A 25,050-nucleotide genomic window follows, 5' to 3' on the forward strand; every position below is an offset into this window, starting at 1 on the left:
ATCGCAGAAATGTAACGATTATTATAGATAGTACCTAGGGTTAAGGTGCATGCACAAGGAAAAGAATTCCAAAAAAAAAAAAAAACTGGTACTTAATTAAAAAACAAAACCAAAACAGTAGGTTTTTTTATTTTATTTTTTTTATGGGAACAAAAATAGAGTGGTATATATATACATATATATATAGTAGTAATCATAATCATACTCCAACTCAAAGCCGGCTAACATAACATAAAATACTACTACCACCCAAGTTCACTACTATGGGTTTGAGAGGTGGAGATTCTAAGTTCGAATTTTGCAATGGAAAATGTTTGGAAAAAAACTTCATGCTCTCGGTTTATGGTCATTAGCGTCCAATCAACGAGACTGAGTACACAACTATAACTCATTCAGATCTCTTGGATATGAGACTATGATTACGTTCAAATGGAAGACGTCAATTCAAGTCACCCCTTATCCATTTTTTATTCCCCAAAAAAAAAAAAAAAAAACTGCAGCTTAAACTCGGTCAAAAATGTTGACCATATCTTATGTAGACACACATGTCTGATATCTCTTCTAAAAAAACCCACCATATAGAGTAATTAACCTAAAAGTATCGATTGCGTCCACACAGCACAAATTTGTCATTTTCTTCCCCCCCTCAATCTAAGCTTCTTTATTATTTTGTTGTAGTGAGGCAGTAAAGTGATATGAGCTGAGTGGAGAACTTTATAAGGCGATAATGGGGCTGGAAAAGCAAAGAGATAGTACAAGAGAATAATTTTAGCAGTAGTCCTGCCAAATTTCAAGGACCAAATTCCAACATTCAAGTGGGTATTATTTGTTATCTTTTCTTGTAAAAAACATGATTATGCTGAATGGTTCTTGTTAAATGGTTTGTCTGGACTGTAGTTGCCTAGTTGGCAAGGTTACCATTTCCTTCTACTAATTCTGTAGTACCCTCCGACCCTTCTTTTTCCTTCTTTTCTTGTACCCCACAGAGAAGCCTAAGCATATTATATCATCCATGGATCACTAATTTTTGCAACCAATGTACAATAGTTATTGATAATGCAAACTTATGATGACTATCGAAAGAGTCTGTAAATTTATGACTACCTTTTGGGAATCAAGTGAAAGAAGAGTAAGCCGAAAACTTTGGAAACATAATAATCGATCAATGAAGGGTCATGATTTTTTTTGTCAGACAAATATATAGTAGCAAGCATGAATGATTCTCACTTCTGTTTATGGGAACTGGGGTAGCATGGCATTCACATGCAAATCACTGGTTTAAAGTACGTAGATTTTGGTAAAAAAAACTGAGCCCCATTACTAATTGCCCCCCACAATGATAACGAAGATGATTTGTTTGTTTTGTTTGGTCAGGATTCAGGGACAAATTGCTGACTGCAAGACCCTGAAAAGAGAGAAATTATAGCTTCATCAAATTAAAGCAATATCTGTGTATTGAAGTGACAGGGAAAGAGAGAGATGCAATTTTGAGCTTGTATTTTTCTGTGTCCTCGGCTCCTGGCTTTGTTAAACTTCAAAATTAATGCGTGCAGACGTGTCATTAATTCCCCCCAAATCTATGACCCAAAGAAGACAGAAATCAATGACTTTTAAACCCGTCGGCAATCCAGTACTAACAAAAGTGAGGAAAATCATCCACCAGTTATATGCATTGCATGTGGTGGGGCTTACAAATTAATAAAGCTGCATTTCTCATATAATGGTGCCCTTTGATCACTTCATGTATGAATAAATATAAAAAAGCAAGCAGCCATCTCGGCCCTACTAATTAAAAGTTAGCCTCACAATTATGATTTTGGGTCATTTATTTCCTATCATTACTGTTTTGTTACAATGAATGCTCTAGCCTCTAGTGCTTCTAAACAGGCCGAAGATTATGACTGAGGTTAAGATTTTTTAGTATTCTCCTAGCTAGTTTTTTTTTTTTTTTTAATACAAGATAAAAATTTTAATCTAATTTAATTTAAGTGTATATGTGTGTGAAAGATCCCTCCTGGAGACTTGAACCCCGGTTCTTATCCTCCACACCCTATAAGTATTTATACTTATGAAGTGATCATCGCACCAAGGGTGTGTGGTAGTATTCTCCTAGCTAGTTAACTTGCTATATACTTTGCCATCCTACTTTAATTTCCATGCTCATATATATATAGTAACACATTGTGACGTAAACTTGAGATGTTGTACATGTACTTACAGCCAACCTACCTGAGCTAAAAAATTGTGGAGGATTTTTAGAGCCTATTAAAATCTCTATCCTATAGTTGGTTAGTCTGGATTAGAACATTATGATGATGAGGTTAACACAGGCGACCTTATGCTAGTTAGTATATATATGCACATGTTTTATATGACTTAATGTATCTACTATACCTTAGTCATAATCCCTTATTATGCTATGAATTAAAGAAATCAATTATCATTTATTCAGGCGTAATCAATGGTCCGTATAGGTCAATTTTTGTGTGTATATACTATATACAACCCTACTCATATTGGGTTCTTGCAATACTCAATTCAGATTAGAAAAATGTAGTTATTAAGGATTTTATGTTGTGGATATTATAGGTCGAACAACATAAACCATTGCTTATGCTCTGTGTCCTTTCTGTAAATTGTGAATTTTCTCCCTTCTATTTTAATAACAAAACTTTATTTATTAAAAAAAAAAAAAAAAGATTTTAACCCCTTCTTTTCCGTCCTAACTTTTTCGTACATCTGTGTCCACCAAAAAGGTTTACTTGAGTACAAGACTAGTAGTATACTAGCAATTGACAAGAAAAGAGCGAGTAAAGGAATGCTTTGTGACCATCTACAACACTAGCTGCATGCATCCATTCCTAACAACCTTTAACCTTTTACTTTACACTATAAACTGTAGCAAAGACGAGAAACACGTGATAAAGCTTAGGCCCACAGCCTAAAGCTTCTATAAGTGGTCACATTCGTGCGTCTAAAAAAGGAAATGAAAAATTTTAAGACAACAACTAATTTTACAACCATTTTTACAACTATTTTGACGTGGCTGGCTTTGATTAATGAAGAAAAAAAAAAAAAAAAACAGTGATTAGTTTATATGAAAGTAATAAGCATTCAGAAACAATTTGTCACATATATAAAATAGTTATGAAAATTGATGTGAAATTTGTTGTAGTCCTATAATAACTCAAATGGAGCACCTGATAAATGCCAAGTCTAACATCCTGTGTAAGTGAATAGTAATACTGATGGTGCTTTAGTCCAAAAATATGTGCTGATAGTGATATGCATGAGGTGTAACTTTTCTTTTCTTTTCTTTTTTATTTTTTTTATTTTTTGTAATTCCGTAATTACAATTAGAGAGAGAAAATTTAAATTCTGAATATTTTTATTAGAAACATCATTAGATGTACTTTTCACTGTTGCATTACATTTTGTGCCTTGGATCATGGAACTTCTTTAAATTCACAATTAATAAATATAGAGAGACAATTTATTTCACAATTGTTGTCATAATCTTTTATAATTAGTGTACAATAAAAGTGATATCATTAATGAATCTAAGTGAAAAAGATGTTGCGAAGAGTCTTGTAGCTTAATTAGCACATCCTCAAATATTATTTCCCTTTATATCAAAATCATAAAAAAGGACAGAGAAAAAAGGAAAGAAAAATGTAAAAGTTCTAATTCAAGAGAAAAGGAAAGTAAAAATATTGTTACCTTTCAAGACGGCTTTAAATTGTTTATGCATTAACTTATTTTTTTTCATAAAATTGTGTATAAGTTCCATTCAGAAAAATATGTGTATGAGTAATAAAAATTGAAAATAATTATATAATAAAATTCATAAATTGATTTTTTTTTCCAGGTTAAACCCTAAAATTTTAGATGCACAAATGGTTACTATATAGCTTAAATTGTTATAATTTAATTATTTATGAGTTTAGCAAAAGTTGATACAAGTTGTACTTGAGATTTATCTAATTTCTAAAATTACTATATGAGAATTTTTACTATGAAAAATTAACACAATTTATTTAGATTAAAAAAAAGTTAACAAATGGATAAAATATAGTGGATATAATATCTTTTTATAAGAAATCTAATATTAAATTACTGCTTAATATTCATGTGAGTGGCATGTGAGTATACATATTAGTCTTAAGTATTAAATATACTAGTTATGAGAAAAATATGGACTAAATGGGAAAAAGAATAGCAAATTTATAGAAAAGAAGATGGTGAGAACGCTGAGAAGAAGAGTCAAGAAAAGGATATGAAAATTTGGAAGAAGAGTACGATAAGGTAGGGAATAATGGAGGAGAAAAATAGGCATACAAGAAGGAGAAATGTTTTGTTTTTTTTTGTTTTTTTTTGTTTTTTTTTGTTTTTTTTTTTTTTTTTTTTTTTTTTGAGAAGGAAGAAGGAGAAATGTTAGAAAGAGAGTGTAACAATAAGATGAAATAATAGGAAGAAAAGCTAAAAAAGTGTAGAGATATTTGAAAATAGGTGACTGACATTATGATGTATGACACAATTTACTATTTAATTATTGTAATTTATTATTTTTGGTATTTTTATGTAAAAAAACGTTATTTTAGGTTTAAGTGATTTATTTCCTTGTTTTTAAGTGCATTTAATGCTTTTTAGGTCAAATTTGATTTCTAATATGGTTAAGTATCAATTAAGAGTTATTTTATAATATATTTTCTTGTCTGTCAAGTTTATGGAGTCCTTAAATAGGCTCCTAAGTCTGTAAAAAAAATTTAAGAGATTATTGAATAAAAATTAGAAAATGTGAGGCTTTGCTCTTCTTTTGGTTTTTTAAGAACTGTGAATTTATTAGGGATTCTTCCTTGTGGCGTCAAACTTTATGCCTTTAGTTCATGATTCAATTATAATCATTGGATCAAAGTTTGTTACTTATACCTTTGGTTCGCGTTTTGATTATAAATGTTGGGTCAAGGTTCTATCAAAAATCTGAATTTTAGCTTTCTTGGGCAAGTATTCCAATATTTTTGTTGGGTCTCAAACCGTGTCGATTGAGGTTCGCATCATTTGGTATCAGAGCACAGGTTCTAAAATCAGTTTTATATCCCTTTATCTTTTTTTTTATCTTTTGTTTCCTGTTATTATCCTGTCTTGTTCCTTTTGTGTTCTTTATTCTTCGTTCTTATTTTGTAACGTGCACTAGGTTAAAATCGTGCACCAAGCTCCCAAAAAAGAAGAAGAAGAAGAAGAAGAAGAAGAAGAGATGGTAATTATTGAAAATATTATGGAAGATTCAATTGAAGTCAAATATAAAGATGAGTCCACAACTCACAATCCTCAAGTCTCAGTTGATTTGTTGAAGATGACTATACAATATGTTAATTTTCTTGGAGTAGAAAATTTTAATTTTTTTATCAACCCTTTGTTAATTGATGTTACAAATAAATTGAAAGTAGATGAGCAGAAATTTTACGCTACACTTTATGAAGGACTCAAGTTACAAAACCGGATCAAGTTATTAAAGCATTCGAAGTATTTGTCTACTTGGAGCAGAAGATTTCAAATTTCGAAGATAAACTCGAGGACGAGTTTGATTCAAGTGGAGGGGTCTGATGTATGACACAATTTACCATTTAATTATTGTAATTTATTATTTTTGGTATTTTTATGTTAAAAAAAAAAACTTTATTTTAGGTTTAGGTGATTTATTTCCTTGTTTTTAGGTGCATTTAATACTTTTTAGGTCAAATTTGATTCTTGATATGGTTAGGTATCAATTAAGAGTTATTTTAGAATATATTTTCTTGTTTGTCAAGATTTATGGAGCCCTTAAATAGGCTCCTAAGTCTGTAAACGTTTTTTAAGAGATTATTGAATAAAAATCAGAAAATGTGAGGCTTTGCTCTTCTTTTGGTTCTTTAAGAACTGTGAACTTATCAGGGATTCTTCATTGTGGCGTTCAAACTTTATACTTTTGGTTCGTAATTCAATTATAATAATTGGGTCAAGATCTATTACTTATACCTTTGGTTCGCGTTTCAATTATAAACATTGGGTCAAGGTTCTATCAAAAATCTAAATTTTAGCTTTCTTAGGCAAGTATTCCAATATTTTTGTTGGGTCTTAAAGCGTGTTGATTGAGGTTCGCATCACGTTACATAATAAGAATTAACAAAATTAATTGCAAAGCTTTGATGAATATTGTATATCGTATAGATAATATGTGTGCATTGTGCTTGTCTATAATAATGTATATAAAACTATGTATGTCCGCTGGTTTATAGAGACATACTTAAATTATAGAATTTACCTCCCTAAAGTCAAATTCCGGCTCTGCATATGTACCATATATATATAGAGAGAGAGGGATAATGTAACTCCTCTAGAGTTACACATTTTTCTAATCATTGATTTCAGTTAGATATAATGGTTAAAAAAACATTATTGTTCACATCAGCTTGTTTAATTAAGAATATATTTTCTCTCTCTTCGTCATTAAATTCCAAACCATTTTTAATGTGGTGAGAGAAAATTCATTTTCTTAGTATTCAACTTTTTTAGTTCTCCTCACTCTCTCTCTCCCCACATTCTTCTCCAAATAATGGCTTCTCTCTTCCCTTCTTTCTTTTGCCAATCTCCATAGATTTACTGCCAGCCAATATCCATAGATGTTTTTCTGTTTGTTCTTTTGCTTCGTTTCCAATGGCTTTTAACATAAGAACTATTTTAATGTTTTTCAATGCAATTTAATAGTAAGCTTTATTCTTTGTGATTCCATGAGATTTTATTAGACTTGGTCCTTTTCTTTTAAAGCTCTGAGGGAGAGTTGGGATTTATTTTATATATGCACAGATTTACATGAGATCCAAAAATATGTAAATTATAGTTGATATGAAAATTCGAATTATACAAATGTATCAATTCTGTGAGATATGTGGGTAAGAGAGAGAGAGAGAGAGAGAGAGAGAGAGAGAGAGAGAGAGAGAGAGAGAGAGAGAGAGAGAGAGAGAGAGAGAGAGGAATAATAGAAGAAGGCAGAAAAAGCGGAGGGAGTTAATGATTTTCTTAAAGAAGAGTATTAATAACTTTTAGGAAAATGTTAACGAGTGTCCTTAAAGCATTCATTAATAATCCATTTAAATAAAATTTTTAGGGGGAATGAAAAAAAAAAGTAATTAATATTTTGACAGTTTTTTTTCATTTCCCATAAAAGTGAAATCAAAACTTTCTTAAAATTGATTATTAATAAATACCTTAATGGCACTCGTTAGCATGACCTAATTTTTAATGCATTAGATACTTAGATTACTTATTTTTAGAAGTTGAAGACATGATAGGTTGTGTATTATAACCATTAGATCTAATTAAAATCAATGGTTAGAAAAATGTGTAATTCTTCTAGAGTTACACCAGGTGTAACTTGAATCTGTCTCATATAAAATTATATATATAAAATATATATAGAGAGAGAGAGAGAGAGAGAGAGAGAGAGAGAGAGAGAGAGAGAGAGAGAATTTGTCCGTGTGTTAAAAGTGGAACACTGATTTGCTTTTACAAGGGGAAAATTCCAAGGAAAGCAAAAGGGGAAGCAAAACGGGGCCCTCGGGTTCAATCCTCCTTTATTAACTCCATTATGGTGTAATCTAATCCATGCACGAATGCTTACAATAAGCTTCCATCGATCCCCACCACTTATATATAAGTTTATAAATTATAACCTATTCTCACTCACTCCATTATATCACAATCGTAACTCGGTAAATTAAAAAGAAAGAGTCATGGAAAGTAATAGAGTGAAGCCACAGCTGAAGAAAAATTTGTGGAAGCCAGAGGAGGACTTGATTCTGAAAAACTATGTGGAAACTCACGGTGAAGGCAACTGGGCTACTGTCTCAGAGAGATCAGGTACTCTCTGCTATCACTTCCCTTTGTAATGTAGACGAGGATTAATGTGCATGAGTATATATATGTCTCTTATCTCTCTCTCTCTCTCTCTCTCTCTCTCTCTCTCTCTCTCAGGTTTGATGAGGGGCGGGAAGAGTTGCAGGCTAAGATGGAAGAACTATCTGAGACCTAACATCAAACGTGGTGAGATGTCCAAAGAGGAAGAAGACCTTATCATACGAATGCATAAGCTTCTCGGCAACAGGTAGGTCATTTTACTTCTTCAAAACAAATCTTGAAGGAACATATTATTATAAGTAAGTATGTAATAAACTTAAATTAAAACCAATAATATCTTATTACATAAAACTTATTATGAAATTATTATGAATATACATACCATAATTCATATCATAATTCTCACCATCATTGATAGCAAGTTACTATAAAGTACAAATTAAAGTAGGATGTTATCAATGGAAAAATAGTCAGGAATTTGGTTAGCTTATTTACTGAGCTTATTTGCTCACTTTTTTTAACTCACATTTAAGCAAATAAACTATGAGTAATAAGCTAGCCAAACACTCACAAGCTAACAGTTAATAGACTCACTGCTGCACTACAATTCCATCCAAGAAATTGGGAAATTACATTTTATCCTACATTCACTTAAAATAAAGAATTCATTTTATGATTAAGATTTTATTTTCAGTATCTAATAATATATCATTTCATGTCATTTAAATTTTTTAAACAATATAACATTGAATGCACGGTTAAATTTATAATATTTAATTTGAATTATGCAATTTATTTGTATCGAATAATGAAGATATTATCACTTCCATTGGTTTGGGTTTCGGTTGATCCCGAAGTAGAAACCATAACTATAAAAGATGTTTCCATTGTCACAAAACGTTCTTATATATGTTTACTGGAATTCCTCAGTTTGAGTAAAACTTAGTAATTTCATTGAAAAGAGCTTCACAAATCATTACTCCATATCAACCTAGCTAGATCTCTTTCATGTAGGTGGTCACTGATTGCTGGCCGGCTTCCTGGCCGAACGGATAATGAAGTGAAGAACTACTGGAATACCCATTTGAACAAGAAATGCCTTCTAGGCAAAAGAAAAGCGACAAACTCAAACAACCATGAAGAGGAAGAAAACGATGAGAACATGAACAAGAAGAATAAATTGGGTCCACCATTTCATTCAGAGCCCCATGGAAGCTCACTTATAAGTTTGACAAGCACCACAAAATTGGGTTCGGAAGAAGGAAGCAGGAAAGAAGAGAGCACAGTGACAGAGGGTAATTGGATGGATTATGACGCAAGTAGCTTCAACTGTGACATAATGGATTATCCAATAATGCCTGAAGCAGCAGCAGGAGGAGCAGGGCACAGTGCAAGTTTCGTCTTTGACGATGAGCCTCTTATAGCCTACATGGATTCTTTTATCTTGCTTGAAGCATTTGGATGTGGTGGAGAGGAGTTGTAGGCACACGTCACAGATGCAGTACTACTCTGTCGTAGGAATGAACCCCACACACACACTCTGTACAGTGCCACTGCATGACCCCTCATCTGACAAAACAGCACTTCGAAGATTTATGAGTTAGTGAGTCCCAGGAGTCTAGCACTAGTATGAGTGTTCGCAATGCCACGTGATTTTCCCTGTATCGCTGAGAGTGCATGTTGCACTCTGATATATAATATTGTATGCATGTAATTGGCCATATATATCTATGTACTTTTCCAAACATTTCTCTCTCTCTATCTCTCTCTCTTCTCAAAAGAGAACAGCATTACAGACTCACTTTCAAAGTAAGGATAAAACAGTTGCCAAGTTCAATCATAATATTCCTCATTACTACGCGGTTAAAGTAAAAGAATGAGGTACTTTTCACAGCAAAAAGTTTCAATGAACGCATGACAATTTTGGTAACATTGCATAAGAATGCAGTACAAACTTACAGTGTAGAACTGTAGATCCTTCATGGGGAATGGAACAGTTGACAAATCGATCCGACATGTATTTGAAACTCAAGTATCAGAAGACAAATCTACAGTATTTCAATGGAGGAAAGAAAAATTGGAAAGAGATTAAAGAATCATCGATGATAACATAATGAAGAGCAGCTCGATTACAGGAAAGTTAGCAGCACAAAAAAAAAAAAAAAATTCACAATATGTTTTCATTAGAATAATATCATTTTCGGCTTTAACTATTGTTTACCACTTTTTTTTTATTGATCACTTGATATATCACGTACATATCATTTATAAGTCTTGTTAAGTGCTACTCTTAAAGTAATTATTATCAGATCATTTTAAGAAAGTTTGATGCTTATTTTATAAAAAATATAAAAAAGTAAAAATATTAATTACTTTTTTTTCTTTTTTATAAAAACTTTAGGTATCCGTTAATACATTACTATATTTATTAATAACAATTATCGAAATGTTACCACGAGCCACGATTGTAAAAAAATTTGAATATTAGTGTGTTTTTTTTGGGGGGGGGGGGGGGGGGACTTCAATCTTATTCATAAAAAGAAAATTTAAAAAAAAAAACGATTAACCTTATGAAAAAGTGTAAAGTCTATCCTGAAAAAGTGTAAAGTCTATCCCATACAAAGAGGATAACTCATGTATTTAAAATAGAATTTTACTAATGTGTACTCTGTAATTAACCATTTTAAAAAAAAAATTAATTAAAAAAATATTAACAACCTTTTCAATTTTAAAAAAAATCTTTCTAAAAATAAATAACTTAACATGTGCAACTTAACATGTGCTAACTTAACGTGTGCTAAGTACACACATTAACAGAATCCTTTAAAATATAATGTGTTTTTCCTACTTTACGCACAGACACAAAAACACTGGTAGATTGTGAATATTGAAATAGGAAGACTGACAAGACCTAATGGAGAGTTATTGCCTTTACATTCAAAGGAGGTGACACAATGGCCAATGGGTGTCAGAAACAGGCTTGGGGCTTGCTTAAGTCCAAACTCAGAACAGATCCCGAAATCAGTAAATGGCATCAAACCCGAATAGATCCCGAAATCAGTAAATGGCATATTGCATGATGACAAGCACCGACCGAAAATATATACAATTTTTTAGAAGAAAAAGGGTCAATAATTGTTCAGTTTTTTGGGAAAAAGAGCCAGAGACTCGAAGTGAAAGGCAATTCCTTCCTACCCAAACAAACAACTCTCTCTCCCTCTCTCAAACCAAAATAATAATAAAAAAAAAAAGTCAGATAAAGGAGATCTATATTGCAGCAGAAAATAATTCCCACCGCCCAAGAGATTTTGGTTGCATTTGATAGCAAGATATGGCAAACTGATTTGATTGATTCAATAACTAGGCTTTGAAAAACCAGCAATTACAAAGCACAACAGCTGTAAGTATCTTCCTATAGATTTGAGAACAAATACATCATGTCCGGAATCGGGACCACATTTACAAGACGTCATCTTGTTGAGTGTACAATAATAAACCATCAACAGGCAATGAAGGTGGGTTCCAGGAGGGATGCAAGCAGCACCATTCTCACCAGCACATATGCACAGAGCCTCTGCATCCCTGAGGATTGAATCAAGGTCAATGCGACCACTCAGCTCATTGATGAACTTCAAGAGCGGGTCAAAGTCCATCTGCTCTCCCATAATCTTATTACGATATCGCTTCAAGATTGCAACACATACGTACAGGTGGAGGTGCTCAGACAAATAATGTGTCCACAGTACCTCCCACAAACGCATTGTTTTCTCATATTCAAATTCCCTAAAAAAAGTGAAGATATTATATCAGGCAAGCAAATGTCAAATACAGTGACAGATACCATGTTTAAGTATATTTCTTAAAGAGATGTATCAACAAAAATTGAAAAATTAAATGTAATTGAAATGAAATTTTTTGAAATTCCAGATGATTGTGGTTGACTAAATGTTAATGGCTACAATGTTGGATGTGAAAATATAGTTTACAAAAAATGTATTTTGCCTCAATGATACTCAGGAATGATGAGATTCTAAAAAATTCAAAACATTTTAATCCTTAGAAAGGAACCCCCAGGAAATTTAATCTAGGACACAATACCACTCTGCTTGGTTGTATAGATGACAGGTAGAAAAGAGAACTCAAATGTCATAAAAACACACACCACTAAATCGTTCCATAATATTAAGTCCCCTTTCCTGCTCCTGTCTCTTTCCACCATCATTAAAAAAAAAAAAAAAAAAAAAACCCAAAATTTAGTTAAACTTCGTCCATTCAACAAAAGTGGAATATCAAATAGGCTGTGCATGTGTGTATGCACACTGTATGTCTGTCTCATTTCCCAACATATGCCTTAGCATATTTTCACCGTCATTTTGCACAACAGTATAAATAAATCTTGTAGAAAATATTGACAACATGCTTGAATGATCATGTATCCCAAATTAACAGAAATATGGAACAAAGAATAAATAAATCAATGAGTAAATTAAAGAGCTTACCTCTTGAACTGTATTAGAATCCAGCGAAAGCAAAAGAAATAATTCAAGCAATCATTTTGCTTAAAATAGTTATGCAATGGGCTGTCTAACAATTCCACCAACTGCCACAAGGATAGTGAGAATTCATTAGGACAGAAAATCAGAACCAACTGCTCTGCTAGCAAAACAATTTTCTAGCTTACAACTGAGGCACCAAATGTTCATTCATACGTCCAGAAACTGATTTAACTTTTTTAAATATAGTATTTGAAGTTTGACTCCAAATTATTGCACATGTAACTCTCACAAGCTTGTTATGCTGTTTCATATTCAATGACATGAATACTGATTTAGACAAAAAGCACACCAACCAGAACAATGCCTTGCATATAAAATATAAGCATGCAATTACTGAAAGAAAATTGACTTTCTCTGACCATCATATTCAATGACATGAGACAAAGATTCCATTTCTTTACGTTCATAAGGGGGATGCAGTGTTGTTAAAAGCGCACTTAAGCGCAAAGCGCATAGCCCTTGGGGCTTTTTCCCTCTAAAGCGAAGCGCCCTCACAAAAGCGCGCTTTAAGCTTGCTTTTTTGAGCTTTTTTATTATGCACAAAGTGCGCTTTTTTGAGCTTTTTGTAAATTTTTTTAAAAAAAATCCTGATTTGATTTTTAGCCATTAGATCTCAATATGTTCAATATAAGCCATTGATTTAATATATAAAAACTAGTAGTGTGGTGGGCTACCATACACCTAAGCCTATCTCTTTAGATATTTTTGAACTTTTAACCACAACCACACAAACAAACACTAAATCAGACTCTCACGAAGATAACACTACTTAACATTCTAGTACTTTTTAGCCTTTGCCTTCTTGGTTCTATACTTCTATTTTGATTCAGCCATGTTTTGTAATAATGGCCATCAAATATAATGGTTGCATATATTTTGTAAAGCACAATAGAATTATATAAATGTTATATAAATTATATAAAATGTTTTATTGTAATTTATATGATTAATTGATCACTTGATTGTTGTATTAATCATTAATTTTATTTTATTTTTTTTTAAATGTGCGCTTCACATCAATCAGGCGCGTGCTTGCACTTCGTGCCTAGGCTCCAGGAGGCCTTTGCACTTAAGTGCGCTAAACGCTTTTAACAACACTAGGGACGCTGGAGACACTCATCAGAATAAATGCTTCATAATGTGCCATCCAGCAGTCAAAAAGCCATATAGGAACCTCATCAGACCACACAAATATATCAATAAAGAAGAAATTGAAAAGCAAGCAAGAGGTAACAGACCAAAAGATCAAAATAGATTAAACACCAAATTCAATTAAATCTATCAAAGTAATAGCCTTTTACTATAAAGTTCATCGGCAATTAAAAGATCAGATTATCAATTATACTTTGTGAATGACGCCAGACAAATGGGGTCTGCTAAGGCTGTACCACAATCCTTTATTCTCAAAAACAACAAAACTGCAACATGTAACGGATTTCTTTCTTCATTTTTTTTTTTTTTCAGTTTTTTCCAATATCAATTTTTATAGAAGAAATGACTAAAATAGTTGCTCATGAAACAATACCATTAAGTAAAAATCCTTAATCGCTTGGCATGATGCATGAGAAAAAAGCCTAATACAACTCATGGCTCATGCAAAATTTCATGCCATTAAGATTAATGCAAGTATCATCTGTTCCACTCTAAATGTTGAAACAAGCAAGCTCCAAATAGAAAAATACAATAAAATAAAATAAAGGGGGAAAAATGCCAATTCCAACCAACAGCTCCAAACTATTTAATAGATACAATCAACAACAAACAACCCCCCCCCCCACCCCAATATATAAATTAAAAAAGGATATGTTTAAATCTGGGGAGAGAGAGAGAGAGAGAGAGACCTTGCACAATGCAAAAAGTTGAGAGTGCATGCCATTTTGATCACGGTTGAAATTGGGTCCAAGGCGTTCCATCAGTGCAACAAAACACCAAAATGATTCTGACTCATCCTCCATTACAAACAATATTGGGGACAGGAGATCACTCATACCCTGAAAGACAGCACAAAAATGTGTATAATATGCAAATTAAGGACCATCCACAAACAAGGAGAAGAAAACTTCTGTCTATGCACTGGAATATATGAAGCAATGCAGGACCTAAAAGAAAGGTTCATAGACCAAGAATCCAATAACATCAGTTCAGCAATTAGATAACTAACCTTAAACATTCATAAACTTTACAAGTACCAGTAAGAGTCAATAAACTATAATCTTGAGAACAACAATTGTTATCTAGAAGAAGATTTATTAATTCTAAGTAAAAAAGAACAATGATCAATGCTGGCAATACATATTATTCGGGAGTCAAAAATGCATGTGAACTCTGAAACATCAAACAAACAAGTTAGACTCTGATACCATATTGAATAATCAATAGCCCAAAAGCTTAAGCTGAGAGGAAACAGACCCAACAAATATCAAGCTCACATGCAAACACAAAGCGAATAGCCAAATGCACCTTCATAGCATAACTGCAACAAAATTTCTATTTGCATTGAGAATTTGAAATCCAACCTTTTTTGAATGCAAGCTATAATAAGAATTATAGCAACAAGTTTCTATGTGCACTCAACACAAAAAGTAAAAAGCCAAATGCAGCTTCATAGTATCATTGCAACAAAATTTTCTATTTGCATTGAGAATTTAAAAATATATCTTTTCTTAAACCCGTTAACAACAGTTAAAGAAAAAAGTTTCTATTTGCAGTCAACACACAAGCATACATAGACTGAGCCTCTTAGCTCAAGGGTACCCTCAGACCTTCCCCTTATGAAAGGGTCCGGATTTGAATCCCCAAGGTGTATACCCTACTTATTGTAGCCACCACATGCATACATATAGTAAATAACCAAATGCAGCGCTATAGTGCATTGAACTGTTATATGTAAAGAAGTATTTCAAATCTTTGCATTTAAATGAACTGTTTTATTCTAACATGCAAGTCATTACAAGCAAAAGCATATAAATAGAAAGCGTGCTTTCCAAGATATGCCAACTAAAACAATCACTGAAGGATATTGCAAAACTAATATCAGACAAACAGCAGAATCTACATTTCATGAAAAATAATTACCTGACAGTAACCGAGATCAAAGTTGTAGAATGAGTAAGTTAACAAAATATCACGTAATAGATTCACATTTGTATTATCATCCCCATCATAGAAAGAAAACGATCTGTCCGTCCTTACCTTAAAAACAGATAAAAAATACATTTGGTAACTAAACTTGCATTATTATATTTATTTATTGAATTCAATTTATAAGTTCAGAAACAACTAGAATACTGATAGTTTTATGCATACCACGTCCTTCTCAATAAGGCCTTTTCTCTCCCTAAATTTTGTAAATCTTTTTGCCTGTTCTGGGGAGATGCTCTGCAGAGGAAAATATGTATACATATATCAATCCTCAGACATAACCATAATCAGGAGAGATATAAAAAAATGTTTCAGTGTAATAACAGTAGCTTAATTTCAAGAGAGGCAAGGGCAATCTTCATCTGTATACAGAATGCAGTGGAAACCACAAGCTAAGAGCAAAAAGTAAATATATGATATTATACTTTTGGTCTTGCTGTCGCAATCTTTGTGTAAACTGTGACATGCATAGTTCATATCAGTATGCTACTCATAGGCTCCATACCAGGTGTTGTGAACCAATTTACACAAATTTAGATGAAACTGACACTGTTTAGCCTAACAAACTAAAGGAACAAAATAATGACTTCCAAGCATCTATACCTCACTTTGCAATAATAGAAAAAAATGATCAAACTAACAGAATGAACAAACCCAAAAATTCCATGTCAGAATCCATTTCCTTCAACACAATTCTCTAAGAGAATTTGCCCATTGATGCCCATTAACCCCAGGCTCCTTGAGCTCAATCCAGAAGTCAGGTCAGACTTGTCTCCATTGCATGTCTCACTTGGGCCCCAGACAGTAAAACTCACACTTGCCATACATGTTAAGCATTCCTACTGGCCGACATCATTTATTTTTAACTCAAATAATTGAAGTGCTTTACAAACAAAGACTAGTTAATACATCTCCAAGGGTAATAAAATCAACTTAACCCCTACAGCTACATTCCATTCTCGCATATCTCATTCAATTGGTCATTGATATATTACCAATTATCCCAAAAGCTTAAGTTATTAGGAAATAATGAATTTAACCATTATTCCAACACTCCCTCTCACATGTGGGCCCAAACTACCACTTAATAAGTGAGGCCCAAAACTTGAGATTTTTAATTTTTTTTAAATGGGAGGTAAAACAAAGACTGAGTTTGAACTAAGGACCACTTGTGCTGATACCATGATAACTTACTAGTTATCCCAATAGTTTAAGCTATGAGGAATGGTGAGTTTCATTTAACCATTATTCTATCAGTTATCATCTCAACCAAGTCTTGTCTCTTATACAGGACTTCATTATTATAGAGCTTCAATCTCCCCATTAAGTAATTAGCTTGGCTTGCTAACCTGAACCACCATCTAAGAAGAAAAAATATGAGTGCCAATTATATGCAAGTTATCTAGAAATACAATGTTCATTCCTTCCACAGAAAGTTATCTAGAGATACAATAGATAAACAAAAGACCACTGCTAATGAAGCACTCAAGGTTATTCCATTGCATCATGAAAGGCTTAGTTTAGTAGTTTTATTAGTATCTACTTGAGAACCATCATGGCAGAGAAAAAATAAGGTACTACTTTATTTTAATTTTTTCCTGTTGTAATCACAATAAAATTCGCATTAGCAGATTCTCAAAGATTGAGGCAAAATTACTAAAATTGGCAATGCATTAAACATGGTCAGTTTCTACCTCCAGTTATATGTGGCAAAAGAACAGGTACAATTTTAGATACACCAAACCGGCACATGCCATAAAAGCAATTAAAATGAAGGATTTGGTGGGGGGCAGAAAAATCAAAATGAAAAATATCCAAACTTAACATTGATGCAAGGGATAATACATGCGTGCTATGTGCATGCACACTCATGCAAGTATATGCAAATTAAACTCTGAGACAAGAAGGATGGCAAAAGTAATAGAGAACACACTAGACTTCGATACAAACCTGCCACTGGATCTTTATGGTCTCGTACTCTGACTTTTTAATGGACCTAAGATATTCTCTCTCTGCATATGTTGAATCAAACGAATGGTATCCCAGCAACAATGCCCACACCTAAGTTCATTGTTGAGATTTGTGAGAACATGCATATTCTACTGAGAATAAAATTACACACCTTACATACTATAACATACATACCTCTTTCCGTAATCCATGCTCGACTCCCCCATAAAAAACTCTCCTTCTTAAAGCTTTAGAATCCACAATTCTTCCTTCAGAATCCAAGAAGGTAAACCACTGCAAAAACAATTAAATCTTAATTGAGCAACAACATTACACTCCATGTCTAGAAGTACTTTTATTCAAAAGAACAGAAACCATATACAGAGCCACTCAAAAAAATTTCTTAGATTGGAAGGTTCAGTTCAGCTATGATACAAATGTGTTAAGTGCTTTGGTAAATAAGTGCAATTATTTTTTTGGGTAGAAATTCACAATTTACAACATGAAAGGGATGTGCTTGATAGAAATGTCATTGCAATTTTCAAGGAGAACTTAGCTTCAGGCCAGCTCTTACCTCTTCAGACCCCAAAGGTGGCTGTCGTGGTTTTCCCCATACCAGTGTCAATTTATCAACCTGCCAAAAAAATTTATTTGAGAAGCCAAAGTGGAAATTTTGTGCCATCAAGGTAAAAATTGCATCGTAAAGTTTGTTTTATCTGCTAAATCTTAACAAGAAGAATGTATCTAGATTGAATATCTCACGATCAGATGTTCTCTTATATTTCCACCATTATGCTAATTAGCACTAGGTGTAGCACAAAGGTGAACATGTAGGATTCATGTACAGGCACTCACGGTAGGGGTTTTCTTCTATAGGTAAAATCGTAGTAAACTCATAACCTTGTGAACATTTAAATTACAATCTTCAGTATCATTTCAATTACTTTATGAATATGGAAATATTGAATTGCAAGAATGCAAAATATGCTCAAACAAGTCACCTAGGGTTTGCATCAGAAAAGGCAATAACTAGGCACACCACACCTTATGGTTTGCCTCTTCCTCTAGAATTTAATATTTGAGTCCATGTATGGTTCCTTATTAATGGGCGATTCCTTATTAATGGGTGAAGGAAATCCAGAAACTCATGAAACATATCAGGTTTTTGTACAAGGGAAAAAAATGGATAGAACAGAAGTCGGAAGTGTCAATGATTGATAACGCAAACTGTATTCAAATTCAAAATGAAATGTAATGGAAACTGAAGATAGAATTAACTCAGGAGACATCTACATGTGACAGAATTCTGCAATTAAAACAATCAAGAAATTTCAGCTCCTAATCACCAGCGTTTATATAGTTAGCAGAGGTCATTACCAAACTATACATGATCTATTTACCACACACTAACAAAACCATATTTTTATTGGCTTGTGTGATTGATTTAAAGTTTGGACTCAGGAAGCCTTCAACTCAAGGGCTGTATACAAGTTGAGATGAACCAAATATTAAAAGTTCTAGATTGTTCATTTTATTTTATTTCAAACACAAACCAAGCTAAAATTTATCACCAAACTAGATTACATGTTCACCCATGGTTCATTTTCTTGTCGAACAAGCTCTAGCTAGTCCACAAGCTACTTGATTAACTTATTCCTTTCCCATAAATAGTAAACATGTCAATACAAAGTAGCCAAGTAGAAATACATCCCAGGACCATCACGAATAACCAATTCAGAGTAACAATTTAATACTTTACACACCAACTTGAGAAATCTTTCCAGCATATGTGGATGTTCCAACTTGACAGATAAAGAATCAAGGGTCATAGTTGGTCTGATTAGTTTTCATATATGATATGGCACTGTGTGTCAAAACCCAAAAAAAAAAAAAAAAAAACAAAACAAAAAACAAAATTCACACCAAAAACAACTGCAGGATAACCAAAGGCTTACAAAAGCATCTGTCTGAAACAAACTAGAAATCCTTGTGAACAAAGGACCATATTTGAAAAGGGAAGAGAATACAGAAAGGAAATGAAAACCCAGAAACTAAATTAAACAGAAGGCTCCTTTCAATACCTCCTTACAACTGATTAGCTCAAAAGTTCCCAAATTGGTAGCAGCTTCTTCAACATGATTGTGTTTCAAACAAGAAATTTTCTGTTTAACAAGGATAGATGCTTGAATGAGATGGTCCTGGAATAGATGTTCACTTCTTTCAACTAAATAACACAAAGGCTTAAGCAGAACCATGAGAATAAGGCTTCGATTTGAACCATATATTTATGAAAACAGAATTTCCTAATGCTTAATAACAAATGTGTCAAAAGTTATTTTCTTTTTTTTATCAGTAAATGTGCCAAAGGTTATTTGGTAGCTTAACGCGTACATCTCAAGTGCAATTCCCCTTTTCCTGCTTCCCTTGTCTGACAGTTGGTTCCATGATACCTCATAGAAAGCAGAGAAATGCCAAGCATTCTAATATGCCCAAAACAACTGATAAGTATCACATACAGTAATTTATGAAACATAGACTAAGCAGACCCAGATTGACTACCTTGTCTAAAAATTTGCCAAACAATTTCTAGCTAATATAAGTGGGCTGCTTAACCAAAGACTAACTTGATCCCAAAAGCTAAAGGGACTACCGACATATTTCAGTTTTCTCAACAGGAGGGGAAAAAGGACAAAGAAAACAGTCAAATAACAGATAAGTAGATAAAAGATGCCACAAGCGATTATTAAAATTATAATACAATGGAAAATAAAACAGATATGAGAGGATAAAGCAAGATGATGCACCTAAATTCCGCTTCAGAGAAGAATACTGATCTGATGCTAATGATGTTATACATATTTCAAGAATTGGAGAATGAAAATATCACATCTTCACATTTTACAATAGAATTTATCAACATCTAAATGTAGGATATACTAAGATATAATATTTCATTCAATTCATCAAAAAAAAAAATCATTGAGCTCATCCAAAAACTCAACATTCATGGCATCAATTTTTTCTGAAACTGCGTTTTATCTTATCTTAGTAGATGAAAAGGTATCGAAAAAGATACCTCCAAAGGATCTGAGGGTACAGGGATTTCATCAGGAACGTTTTCTTTAACACTGGATACCCTCTCAGGGTAATCAAAGTAAGACTGGTCATGGTTTCTCCTCTCAATCGCACCATATCCATTACCATGACTTTCACGGAACAGTTGTGAAGTTGTCTCCCGGGCAAATTTGGTCACAAGAGAGAATTTTTCCAAGACTTGAATTGAAAGATCTCGAGGATCATGAACCTTTTGTCTTTGCTTCGCATTGTATTGAGATATACTAGAACTTTCATTGTGAAAGCCCCCATCAATTCTCTGCTGGTTTTCATTTGAAGGGGACTCACCAGCTGAAAAGGAAGTAGATGGCTCAATAGCAACGGAAACAGCCCTCGGCAGCTCCAAAGAAGACAAAGTTTTCTGTGTAAAAGAAAAATATGATAAATTGCAGCAGTTTGCTGTTTGACAGTCCATCATTAAGGAAACAACATATCAAGACAAAGCCACACACAAAACAATAGAAACCTTATATAGAAGGTCAGACTTCAAAAAACATACATCAATTAGGGAATTAAGCCCTAAGAGACGAACTTTCAAACTTCAACGATGTTATGTTGACCAAGATACATGTTCATGTAAAATGAGTGAACAAAGCGAACATTTATGTATTTCTCCATTCGAGTCTAAAGCAAGTGTTAGAAGTATATGGTTAAATGATTAAATATACCTTATCCCAATAACTTAGGCTTTTGGGACAATAGGTAATTTAACATGGTATCAAAGTATGAGATCTTGAATTTGATTTTTGTCTCCTCCACTCTACCTCTCATTTAAATTCCCAAGTGTTTCCTCACCTATTAAAAGGTAGTTTTGGCCCACACGTGAGGAGCAACGTTAAAAGTATATGGTTAAATGATTAAATATACCATATCCCAATAGCTTAAGCTTTTGGGACAATAGGTAATTTAACATGGTATCAAAGTATGAGATCCTGAATTTGATTCTCGTCTTCTCCACTCTACCTCTCATTTAAATTCCCACATGTTAGGCCTCACTTATTAAAATGTAGTTTTGGCCCACATGTGAGGAGCAGTGTTAGAAGTATATAGTTAAATGATTAAATATACCATATCTTAACAGCAAGATATTTTGCAACAAACAAAAACCCTTTTTTTTCCTATGTAAAATTTTTACATACTCATGTGCCAGCATACTTGACAGAGAGGAATGCTATGCATCAATTAAAGAAGAAAAATAGTTGTAATTATACCAACCAACAAAACAAGTCGATAGTATATGCGAACCTGGAGAGGATTTTGAAAATCATTCACAAGGAATGCATTTGCATCTTCAGAAGACCTGGGTAGTAATCAAAGAAACTTAGAAATCACAAATATAATGACATTTGTAACACACCAGAAACACAAAATGATGATAATAAAAACAATATGAACATAGTATGATTCCAGAATTTATATTGACAAAAGCCCCCTCTTCAAGTTGTACATCTTATTCTTCCTCATTGTTTGTTTTTAAAGGCTTCAAAGAAAAACCTGGAAGATTCTTCAAACTTTGCATGTATTTTTGGAATTTGTTCCAAGATTTTATTCTCAAAATTGAATTTCCATGCATAGCATGAAACCAAGTAATCATATATTATAAAAACTAAAAATAATAGAAGCAACACATATAAACCAACCTCACAATAAAAACATGTTGCTTTATTGTAGCAAGGAACTCTTTGACTCCTCCATTGTAGAAGTAAAGAGGAGGAAAAGCAAGTCCTGCAAAAGAATTGTATTTACACATTATAGAAATACATGACAGTCACAGCATAGAAGTGCACGGTTACACTGAATTACAAAAGGACAAACCAGCCAAATAGAGGAACCTAAGAGTAAATCATAGTGGCAAAATTCAACCAAAAAAAAAAAAAAAAGACATGAAAATTGAAGCTAACATAATTGTCACAAGAACTCATGACGTTAAAACGTAGAACTATTAAAAAGTAAAAAATAAAAACAGACCCAACAATGAAAAAAGAAAAAAGAAAAATCCATTTGAAACATTTTTCTACATGCTAAATAGAGTAATGAAATGTGAAGCAATTGAATGCTTCATCGTCTACATCAAAAAAACCAATATGCATATTTTGTTTGAGATGTCTTGAAATCAAAGATCTTAAGATTTCTTTTGTCCAGGTTAAACATTTGAAACTCATTAGCATATTTTGTTTCTTTCTTGACAATATAAATTGTGCTGCTTTTTGCAATGAGGCTATGTTCATTCAGCACATTTTGTATGTATGCAACCATCAAAACAAGAAAATAAGCCATCATCCATCATTAAATTAAAACCATTTCAAACTTGAAAGTTTATACTCGCCAAATATTTTCAATGCATTAATTGTGTACAAAGTGAGTCAGAAGAGTATTTCCCTAGTACACAACACATTGATTGCGTAGAACAAATATTTGCTCATAATTACATATCCATTCTCCTACATTTATTATCGAGCCATATCCATACTACGAGTAGATAAATTGTCTACCCTAAGCATAAAACCAATAATACTTATATGGCAGCAAAACTTCAAAAGCAGTGTTAATCTACATTAATAAATGCTTAACCGAGTAAAATCTAGCCGATTGCTTTACCTGACGACAAAACAACGATAATGTACTGCCAGCCAAGCGCTGGGGTGTGGCGACGAATGGACCTAACTTCCGTAAAAGGAACTGCCCTTATGGTATAAAGATTCCTATCTACATTACACAGCAAAACCACACAACAATGAACTCAGTTCAGCAAATTATATCTCACCAAAAAGAAAAAGAAAAAATTATTAGATTACAAATCTAAAGCTAAAAACCTTTCTCAGAGACCCTCGCATTGGAGCTTTGGCCTTTGTACGGAATCCAAGACTACAAATTACACGCAATGAAAAAAAAAAAAAAAGCTCCAAAATCAATGAAACTTGAGGGGAATGAACTAAAACCAACAGAAATTGAAACTGAAATTACCATAAAGAGAGAGGAGCCTTGCTTAATCAACTTCAACCGGCCACCGATCCTCTCGGACGCGAACTGAGTCGGGTGAATTGTAACGTTATCCTTCGAATAAACGATTTCAGCGCCGTCGGAATCGCTCGACGAGCTCTGTTTGCTAATACTATCGCTTCGCATCATGCTCGCTGATCCCTGAAAAAAAAAAAAAAAAAAAATTTTTTTTTGGTTACTTGTAGCTGTGAGGCGGCGTAATCGGCGTCGTCCGATAAATCGTGTAGCTCAGTTTCTTGCATGGCTTAGGGATTTTGCACACAGAAATAGAGAGAGAGTGAGAGAGAAAGAGAGAGGGATTTTCCTTTTTTTTCTTCGTTGCGAAGGCAAAAACAAAACGCGGGTTGAAAGAGGGAGGGTGGTGGGACCGAGAAGGAAAATGTGAGAGTGTAGGGGTAGTTTCGGGTTGTTTCAGTTTACGATAACTTGTAGAGAGAGAAATATTCGTTTGGTTTTTTTTTTTTTTTTAAGGGATCTGAACCGTTAATATTTTGGAATCGACATATGTTGACGGCTGAGATTTATGCGGTACTTCTTGTTTTTTTTTGGATCATAAATATGCGGTACTGTTTGATATAATAGAATTGTTACAAATTTCAGGTGATTTGATAGTTGGGATCTATCCAATTATCGGCTACATTCTACGGTTCTACATTACTACTACAAGACCGTTTTCTCAACAACAACCAAAAAAAAAAAAAAAAAAACTACAGTACCAACGTTATCTTTTCTTGCCTTTTCTCTTTTACCCTTTTCCCTTACTTAAATCACTCTATTATTAATAAAGCCTATATCATTTATGGTTTTTTATCCAAAAAAAATCACTCTATTTTTTTGGGATTAAATCAACTCTTTTTAATAGTTTTTTTTTTTTTTTGAGAATATATAGTATAATTTTCTTAAATATTTTAATAAATCATACTAATTTAATACATATAAATGATTTTATAAATTGTCACCTAAGAAATTGAAACGTGGAATAATATCCTCCATCTAGCAATAATAATAATAATAATTAGTTACTAACTCGTGCTATGCACGGGAATCTACCTATTCGTGAGTTGACTAAAATAATTTTATAAAATTCTAAATTGATTAGGAAAACTACACCATTACATGATTTGTTCTTGTATAACTTCAATTTGTGTTACAATTTGATGAAAAAGTCATTGCTTGAACATGCAATGGCTTACAAAAAATTTGTTAGACAGTTTTGGATACTGCCCAAAAAAAAAACTAAGAAATTCATATATTAAAACTTCTGAAAGACCAAAAATTATTAAAGAGTTAGATGATTCACTGTTTAGAAATTATTGATTAAAAAAAATAAAATATATATGACTAAATAATAGAGAAATATAAAAGAAAGATGGGTTGCATTCAAAAGAATAATTTC

The 25,050-nt window shown here is 32.9% G+C and overlaps 2 protein-coding genes across 2 annotated transcripts; one reads left to right on the forward strand and one right to left on the reverse strand.

Annotated features, from left to right (window-relative positions):
- Window positions 1-7,639: 7,639 nt before the first annotated feature.
- On the forward strand, window positions 7,640-9,654 carry LOC111988528 (transcription factor MYB82). Its single transcript, XM_024020328.2, has 3 exons — window positions 7,640-7,896; window positions 8,011-8,140; window positions 8,908-9,654. The coding sequence occupies exons 1-3, from the start codon at window positions 7,770-7,772 to the stop codon at window positions 9,374-9,376; spliced, it is 726 nt and encodes a 241-aa protein (XP_023876096.1). The 5' UTR covers window positions 7,640-7,769; the 3' UTR covers window positions 9,377-9,654.
- A 1,556-nt stretch (window positions 9,655-11,210) lies between these two features.
- Window positions 11,211-24,001, reverse strand: LOC136061369 (uncharacterized). The gene is given in 16 exon segments (XM_065760631.1): window positions 11,211-11,414; window positions 11,417-11,676; window positions 12,393-12,493; window positions 14,291-14,440; window positions 15,525-15,641; window positions 15,756-15,827; window positions 17,541-17,651; window positions 17,736-17,834; window positions 18,115-18,174; window positions 20,617-21,015; window positions 21,900-21,954; window positions 22,295-22,379; window positions 23,253-23,360; window positions 23,468-23,519; window positions 23,619-23,795; window positions 23,834-24,001. Coding segments are annotated over 16 exon segments (1,971 nt in total). The 5' UTR covers window positions 23,897-24,001; the 3' UTR covers window positions 11,211-11,352.
- Window positions 24,002-25,050: the final 1,049 nt, after the last annotated feature.

Source organism: Quercus suber, unplaced genomic scaffold (assembly GCF_002906115.3).
Source record: "Quercus suber isolate HL8 unplaced genomic scaffold, Cork oak 2.0 scaffold_375, whole genome shotgun sequence".
NCBI lineage: Eukaryota > Viridiplantae > Streptophyta > Magnoliopsida > Fagales > Fagaceae > Quercus > Quercus suber.

Bases quoted from the DNA above. Each gene is read 5' to 3' on its own strand.
- LOC111988528 (XM_024020328.2), top strand. From the start codon at position 7,770: ATGGAAAGTAATAGAGTGAAGCCACAGCTGAAGAAAAATTTGTGGAAG. The intron at 7,897-8,010 runs GTACTCTCTGCT...TCTCTCTCTCAG, and splicing joins TACTGTCTCAGAGAGATCAG to GTTTGATGAGGGGCGGGAAG. The intron at 8,141-8,907 runs GTAGGTCATTTT...TCTTTCATGTAG, and splicing joins CATAAGCTTCTCGGCAACAG to GTGGTCACTGATTGCTGGCC.